This window comes from Oncorhynchus mykiss, chromosome 25 (genome assembly GCF_013265735.2).
Source record: "Oncorhynchus mykiss isolate Arlee chromosome 25, USDA_OmykA_1.1, whole genome shotgun sequence".
Lineage (NCBI taxonomy): Eukaryota > Metazoa > Chordata > Actinopteri > Salmoniformes > Salmonidae > Oncorhynchus > Oncorhynchus mykiss.
Window position 1 is genome coordinate 16,087,294 of NC_048589.1, and position 8,974 is coordinate 16,096,267.

Below are 8,974 nucleotides of genomic sequence, written 5' to 3' on the forward strand. Positions count from 1 at the left end.
TCTGAGAATTTGTGTGAGCAAGCTAAAAGAATCTGCATAGCAGGCCCAGCTTGTCATTCAGGTTTCTCTTTGCATTAGGACAAGGAGTGTTTGTCTTCCACTCCTTGTCCTAATGCAAAGAGAAACCTGAATGACAAGCTGGACCTGCTATGCAGATTCATTTAGCTTGCTAACACAGACTCCCAGAGAATCTCAACAAATGTTTCTGCGCCACAATGAGGAAATAGGCAGATGCTAAAACAATAATTGTCTAGATCTGACTCAGTCATTTGAATGTTTGTTGGTCCATTTTTGTCATTGTCATCATTGATTGGGAGAATGCAGAACAGGAAACGGTAAAGTAGATGTTGTCCTTAGCTGGCAGATATGGGCCAATGCGTTGATGACTTGAACATACACATCAGAGAAATTCCAACATCTAATTGAAAATGAACACTAAAGCAATATTTTGTGTTAGAAACATCCTTTCACTGACTGTACGTGTGTGGACCTACATCAATACGACATACTGTATTACATGGTTATAACAGGATGTCTTTGCGCTTGTGGTCCTGTATGTCACATGGGTCTGTTTTAATGTCCTGACTAGAGATGTTCTGATTGAGTCAGTCAGGGTCACCTGAATGGGGCCAAAAGTCAAGTACTTGTCTAGAATCCAGAAAAAGATAAGTCAACAGGAATGTCAAATAACTACTGTAACATGAGACTGAAGTAAATTAAATGTAAACATTTTATTTATCAAAATAATAATGTTCAAAATGGAAGTTTGAAGCTGATTGGGAAGGTTCTGCTCCTGACAATGTGAGGCTATCAGGTATCCACACCAATGTTCCATGAGGAACACTGTAAGGCTGAGATTTTATCCACTTTATTGTCCACCCTGTTCTTCTTTGCTTTCATGTGCTCCAGCTTTCCAAGATGCCAGGGTTTACTTGCATAAGTGGACTTGATCAATTAAATAGCAGCGTTCCTTGTCCCTCATTTGAATCAACATAAACCTTGGATGAGGAAGGTTGGTTTACAAGCATGTAAAAACACAGGCAATCTGTTGTAGCTTTGCAACATAAATCTGAGTGGAACCATGCTAATGTAGTCTTGCAATAGAGTAAGTAAAAAATACAAAATATCCGTAATAATGATAGAGGAGCTTCTCTTAGAATAAATGCTGTAAATAAAACTAAATAAATGATTAGAGCGTCAAGTAGTGGGAAGCCACTGTCCATTTTAGACTAATCTTGCAGTAACACTATCAAGTCCAAAGTAAAGAGATTTGTTATCATTCTGTTGTCCTCATATTGAGGTCATAAAACAGGGTAAAAAAAATGTATTTGAGGGTAATGTTCTACTAGTCTTTTTTCACTTTTTCACTTACACCAAACATCTTAGCTATATATACAATTGTGCGACAGACATCCTCGGTAAAAAATGTATTACAGATTTCTTGATTTATCTTAGATTAATTCTGACTGTTTTGAGGATGTGTTACTGGCTATGTTGTTGCTACGGTGGCTTACAAGGGACAAACAACAGTAATATTGCTGCTTTTTTCTTGTTTTTCAAGCGAAAGTCTTTAGGGAGTATGCGAACACAGACGTTCACTTCGCCTAGCCGAGTTTTGCGATGAACAAACCAAATCTAGTATGCGGGCGCCTTTACCCCTGGCAAGAAACCCCAAAGTAATGTGAAAACAAAGTGAGACTAACTGGAAAAGCTTTGTAAGATGTTACAGTAGACAATTGTAGATTTTGTTGTATTTTTTGTATTTAGTCTGGCAGTGGGGGCTGAGTTGTATAAAATGGGGTGTGGCTCAAGATCAGGGTTGTCTAGCCCCAGGGTCATGGAACATCAGTACAAAGCCTTGCACCATGGCAGTATAGGGCAGTAATAGGACAGTAGAGTCTTAGAGAAAAACCTGTCTCTCATACAGAGTCTTAAAGGAGGACAAGCATGAGCAGGCTTGATCAATAAGGTGAGACCTGGCTCCATAGGCATACATGTTGTGGTTGAATCTTGGGATAGTTCAGGCATCCTATGCTGCAGAGGACAGGTTAGGGGCAGACGCCCGAATGTGAGTCGGTAAAGGGGCTTGAAGGTGGCCTGGGGACTGGAACCTTAAGGGTTGTTTCTCCAGCTGAGACATGGGCAGAGTGCAGTTGCTGCAGGAATTCTCCTTGCTGTACCGTTCATTCAAGGCCATGGTGTTCTGTTTTCTCCTCGTATTTTGTGCTATGTGAGCGATCCGCTTGGAGACAAGGTATATGATCTCACAGACGTTGAGCACAATGCAGAGGCCCGAGGCGCCCACCATGAAGTAGGTGAAAACTTTCTTCTCTGTGGGGTGGCCGATGTAGCAGTCCACCTGATTGGGGCAGGGGCTGACCTCACACTTGACCAGCCGGGGCAGGTAGAAGCTGTCGTAGATTTTGTGGAGGATGTAGAGGAAGGAGATCTCGATGCCCGTCTTGACGAAGAGACTAAGCAGGTAGGTCCACCAGAGGCCGCCGTGCCTCTTCCCTGTGTTCTCGTACAGCTTGTCCTTGTTGCCGTGCATGGCATTCTTACGTTCGCGTTCATCGCGATACGCCACATGCATCATCACCATGAAGGAAGGGCAGGTGACGAAGATGAGCTGCAGGGCCCACAGGCGGATGTGGGAGATGGGGAAGTAGTGGTCGTAACAGACGTTAGCACAGCCGGGCTGCTTGGTGTTGCAGTCAAAGTCCTTCTGATCATCGCTCCACACACGCTCTGCCGCCACCACGTACACCATTACCCTGAACACAAACACCACAGAGAGCCAGATACGACCAAATGCCGTGGAGTACTTATTCACCCCACTCAGGAGGGCTTGGAAGGTCTTCCAATCCATGGTTGAGGCTGGATGTTGACAGTCTCTTTTTCAGAACTTGCCTCCTTTTGTTCAATAACTATGGAACACTGGAGCAACCTGAGTAGATAAAAGAGAAGATGGTTGAGGGAAGGCATCAATGTAACCTGGATCCTGGTATGAATTAATTGCACAATGCCCTTCAAAATGGTATGATACAATCCACACAAACAAGAGGAGCTTTTCAGCTTTTTGGGTGTAGGCCTATGTTTATGTGTAGACCTCAATCTACAGCATTTTATAGCAACCAGAAGTACATTATTTCTTATTTGAGAACTTAGGTATTCTACATTGACTGAGATTTTGTTTCCCTTTTTCAATCGATTTTTTTTAATCAGTTTACTTCCACATATCCCACATATTCATATTCATATAGTCAACTTTGTCAACAAAGATCGCTTTAGAATAGTTTCTTTCTCCTTGTAATATTTAACTCTTAATATCTAAGGTTTACACAACCTTCATATAAAGTCAATGTGGCAATTAATACATTTTAAAAACTGATGACAGTAGATGAGAATTGGGGAAAGGGGGATACCTAGTCAGTTGTACATCTGAATGCCTTCAACTTAATTGTGTCTTCCGCATTTAACCCAACCCCTCTGAATCAGAGAGGTGTGTGGGGGGGGCTGCCCTAATCTACATCCACGTCTTCGGCGCCCCGGGAACAATGGGTTAGGGCCAGGTGGGCATACAAATTAAGGCATATGCTACTATAGTAGGCCTTAAAATGACTCACTTTACCACACACTGACTAGGCTATAACAGTTGGGTTGTCTGTGATATATTGGATAAGAATAATTTTCCAATTAAATCAGAGTTTTACTGTGTGGCTGTACAGGGAAGGAAATCAATGCCATCATAGTTATTTGTTCTTTGTTCCCTCATTGTTTATGTCTGCTTATACATTTTACATGTTGGTATAAAGCCAATGTGAACTGTTCAAAAAGTATCCCTAAGAAAGGAATGGATACAGTTGAAAGTAGAATACTTTTTATCTGCTCTTCTTATTGCGCATATTCAGGTGGCTGAGTAACCTATAAACTTTATGATATGTCGGAACAGAGTAAATCTCAGACTTTTGTAGTAACAGAGTAAATTAAATGGACTATCTAGTTACGCCAAAACTTTAGGCTACAATTCAACATCAGCGGAGTAAAACAATCAAAATACCTTTTTACACCATGCTCTCTTAAACTCATCCACAAAGTAAGGAGCAGATACATTCATAAAAATAGATAGCCTACTTTTCACTTACTTAACAAATGTCAATCCATTGTTTGTGCTTCAGTTCATAATCAGTTTTCTTCTGTTTTCTGTAGTTAATTCGTTTTACGCATAGATTAGCCCCGCTCAACAGATAGAATGCTGTTGTCATGATTGATGTGTCTTTGGCGTTTGTCTGTGGGTGGGGTTTAAAAAATAAACTTGTAGCCTACCAATTGAGGCCCAGATGTTTTTTTTCCTGGAATGGGCCTACACCACACTGTAAAACATTTCCTGTAAAATGTACAGTAACTCACTGGTTAGTAATTGGTAGTAAGTTACTGTATTTGATTTTACAGTACAGCTACTGTAATACATTTTATGGTACCAAAAATGTTCATGTAATCTAATTTACAGTACCACGTCAGTTACTGTAATAGAATTTACAGACCAATTACAATTACAGCATATAATTGAAATTACCCAGTGACGTATTACCAAGTGTTTTTGCAAGTTTTCATTTTTATATTTTCATTTACATTTTGGTAATTTAACGGGCACTTTTGTCCTTAACAATTTACAGTTGGTGCATTCAACCAAGATTGATAATAAAAAAAACATAATAGTCATAGCAAATAAAACTTTTCTGTCATCGTTACTGAAAATCCTGTTGTAGTTAAGGATATACTGGTCTTCAAAATAATTGTAATTACAACAAGATATCTTATGGTATATTTCTGACTATCTCTGGATAATGCTAATACATTACTGAAATATTCATGGTAATTGGATGCCTGCTTCCTGTAAATTACTATAATGTCAAAGCAATGAAAGACAGTACAATACTGTAAAAGTGACAAAGAAACGGTAAGAAAGTAATTTTTTACAGTACTTTACTGTAATTACGAAGGATTGGCGCAAGCAAGTTGGCTGATAGGCATTTGTATATTATAGCATATTAATGAATACTTGGTGTTTTATATCACTTGCACTTCTAGAGGCCTAAACAAAGGCTTCCAAACTGGTTGTAATTACAGGGCATAACAGATTTGGTTAAATAGTCAACCATTAAAGGTTTAACACCAGCCATCACTCTGATCTGTCCCTCATATAGTAGTACCTCATATAACTTAAATCAGTACAGAACTAACGGGTGCAACAACTATAGCCTCTTAGAAGACACACCTCAAAATATGTTAATGAGCCAGCGATTATTTTCCCTCCCAGAATATTTTTCCACGATGAACAAAAATGTACAGTATGCTGCATTAAATATACAGCAACAAATATTCAGCAATATACCAAACAAAAATATAAACGCAACATGTAAAGTGTTGGTCCCATGTTTCATGAGCTGAAATAAAATATCCAAGACATTTTCCATACGCACAAAAAGTTTATTACTCTCCAATTTTGTGCACAGATTTGTTTACATCCCTGTTAGTGAGCATTTCTACTTTGCTAACATAATTTATTCACCTGACAGGTGTGGAATATCAAGATGCTGATTAAGCAGCATGATCATTACACAGGTGCACCTTGTGCTGGGGACAAAAAAAGGCCACTCTAAAATGTGAAGTTTTGTCACACAACACAATGCCACAGATGTCTCACGTTTTGAGGGAGCATGCAATTGGCATGCTGACAGCAGGAATGTCCACCAGAGTAGTTACCAGATAATTGAATGTTCATTTGTTAATTTCTCTATCATAAGCCGCCTCCAACAACGTTTTAGAGAATTTGGTAGTACGTCCAACCAGCCTCACAGACCACATGTAACCACGCCAGCACAGGACCTCGACATCCAGCTTCTTCATCTGCAGGATCATCTTATACCAACCACCCGGACAGCTCATGACACTATGGCTTTGCACAACCAAAGAATTTCTGCATGAACTGTCAGAAACCATCTCAGGGAAGCTCATCTGCGTGCCTGTCATCCTCACCAGTGTCTTGACCTGACTACAGTTCGACATCGTATGCGACTTCAGTGGGAAAATGCTCACCTTCAATGGCCACTGGCACGCAGGAGATACACCACCCCAGACCATGACGGACCCTCCACCTCCAAATCAATCGCCGCTCAGGAGTGCCTCGGTGTAACGCTCATTCCTTCAACGATAAACGCGAATCCGACCATCACCCCTGGTGAGACAGAACCGCGACTCGTCAGAGAAGAGCACTTTTTGCCAGTCCTGTCTAGTCCAGCGACGGTGGGTTTGTGCCCATAGGCTTTGCTTTGCCAGTGATGTCTGGTGAGGACCTGCCTTACAACAGGTCTACAAGTCCTCAGTCCAGCCTCTCTCAGCCTATTGCGGACAGTCTGAGCACTGACTGTGCGTTCCTGGTGTAACTCGGGCAGATGTTGTTGCCATGCTGTACCTGTCCCGCAGGTGTGATGTTCGGATGTACCAATCCTGTGCAGGTGTTGTTACACGTGGTCTGCCACTGCGAGGACGATCAGCTGTCCGTCCTGTCTCCCTGTAGTCTTAGGCGTCTCACAGTACAGACATTGCAATTTATTACCCTGGCCACATGAGCAGTCCTCGTGCCTCCTTGCAGCATGCCTAAGGCACGTTCATGCAGATGAGCAGGGACCCTGGGCATCTTTCTTTTGGTGTTTTTCAGAGTCAGTAGAAAGGCCTCTTTAGTGTCCTAAGTTTTCATAACTGTGACCTTAATTGCCGACTGTCTGTAAGCTGTTAGTGTCTTAACGACCGTTCCACAGGTGCATGTTCATGAATTGTTTATCGTTCATTGAACACGCATGGGAAATAGTGTTTAAACCCTTTACAATGAAGATCTGTGAAGTTATTTGGATTTTTACGAATTATCTTTGAAAGACAGGGTCCTGAAAAAGGGACTTTTTTTTTGTTGCTGAGTTTATATACACTACTCACACATGTTAAGTTACATACACAAGAAATAGGTATTAGCATATAATTGAAAGGCCATCTCTTCTCCATTAACTAAACTCAGGACAAATGGGGATAAGGAAACAGCAGATTGTTTGAGCATGTTTTGTTTGTGTTGATGTTAATTTCTATCTCCTGTTTCTATGCACAGTTCTTTCTTCCAGTTGAAACTTGTTCCAGAATGCTTCCAACCCTCCACTAACATAAGAGACCGCCACACCCAGAGATGAATATGAGTTTTTGTTCAGCTGCTGTTTCTTACACCTGATTGGTGGAAAGCATCAAAGGCTTACCTGGTGCTAGGTAGTGGTGGAAAAAGTAACCAACTGTCATAAAAGTAGAGATACCTTAATAGAAAATGACTCAAGTAAAAGTCACCCAGTAAAATACTACTTGAGTGAAAGTCTAAAAGTATTTGGTTTAAAATATACTTAAGTATCAAAAGTAAATGTGATTGGTAAAATATACATAATCGTTTCAAATTCCATATATTAAAGAAACCAGATTACACCATTTTCTTGTTTTTAAAATTTACGGAAAGCCAGGGGCACACTCTAACATTCAGACATCATTTACAAATGAAATAAGTGAGTGAGTCCGCCAGATCAGGGGCAGTAGGGATGACCAGGGTTGTTCTGTTGATAAGTGCGTGAATTGGACTATTTCCCTGTCCTGCTAAGCATTCAAAATGTAATAAGTACTTTTGGGTGTCAAGGAAAATGTATGGAGTAAAAAGTACATTATTTTAGGAATGTAGTGAAGTGAAAGTAAAATAAAGGCACAGCAATTCCCTATCATATTAGCTGTTTTTTTTAAGTTACCCTCTTTTCATTGAACACATTTCATTTTTACTTTTGTTTGTTGCATTGACATGCAGAGACCTTCCTTTGCAACACAATATTAGGAATGTGTTTCATTTGGCTATTTCAGCCACACCTGTTGCTGGCAGGTATATTTATTTATTTTACCTTTATTTAACTAGGCAAGTCAGTTAAGAACAAATTCTTATATTCAATGACGGCCTAGGAACAGTGGGTTAACTGCCTTGTTCAGGGGCAGAACGACAGATTTAAAATCGAGCACACAGCCATGCGATATTCATAGACAAGCATTGGCAATAGAATGACCTTCCTGAAGATCTTTTAACGATGACGGAGGAGATGGCTGCCGTTTTACGGGCTCCTAAACAATTGTGCTATTGTGTGTGTTTCTTCACGTTATTTGTAACTTATTTTGTACAAAATGACCGAAAAGAGCTTCTCGATATCAGGACACCGATTACTCACCTCGTACTGGACAAAGATTTTTTCTTTAACGAGTTGTACGCAAATTATTTACTTCAGACACCCGACAAGGCCCACATCCCCGTAATTTGCATGAAGAAAAGACGGAGATATCGGGGACGTAGGCCTTGTAATGATCCGACTGCAAGTGAGTAATTCCCCTCTCCCATCAGTCCTATTAGCCAACGTGCAATCATTGGGTAACAAAATGGATGAGCTCTGATCAAGACTATCCTAATAACAGGACATTAAAAACTGTAATATCTTATGTTTCACAGAGTCGTGGCTGAACGACGACATGGATAACAAACAGCTGGCTGGGATTTACGTGTCTCGGCAAGATAGAACAGCTGCCTCCGGTAAGACAAGGGATGGGGGTCTGTGTCTACTTGTCAATGACAGCTGGTGCACAAAATCTAATATTAAGGTTTTGCTCGCCTGAAGTAGTGTATCTCATGGTAAGCTGCAGACCACACTATTTACCAAGGGAGTTTATCTATATTTTTCATAGCTATTTAAATTTTTTTATTAAATGAAATTACATTTAATTGTTTGTGTCAAATTGCCAATTGGCAACCCATCCCTTATGGGATTAATTGACACAAACAAACAATACAATAACTCACTATGGTAATTAAATTATAATTCTTCTTCCGGTGTTCTCTGCATCGCATTAAGAGTAA

At 40.3% G+C, this 8,974-nt stretch overlaps 1 protein-coding gene across 1 annotated transcript; it reads right to left on the reverse strand.

Moving 5' to 3' along the window:
* Positions 1-712: 712 nt before the first annotated feature.
* LOC110505426 (gap junction beta-3 protein) lies at positions 713-4,288 on the reverse strand. Its single transcript, XM_021584631.2, has 2 exons — positions 4,146-4,288; positions 713-2,947 (listed from the first exon to the last, which is right to left on the reverse strand). Exon 2 carries the CDS (start codon positions 2,867-2,869, stop codon positions 2,030-2,032), a length of 840 nt encoding a protein of 279 aa, XP_021440306.1. The 5' UTR covers positions 2,870-2,947; positions 4,146-4,288; the 3' UTR covers positions 713-2,029.
* Positions 4,289-8,974: the final 4,686 nt, after the last annotated feature.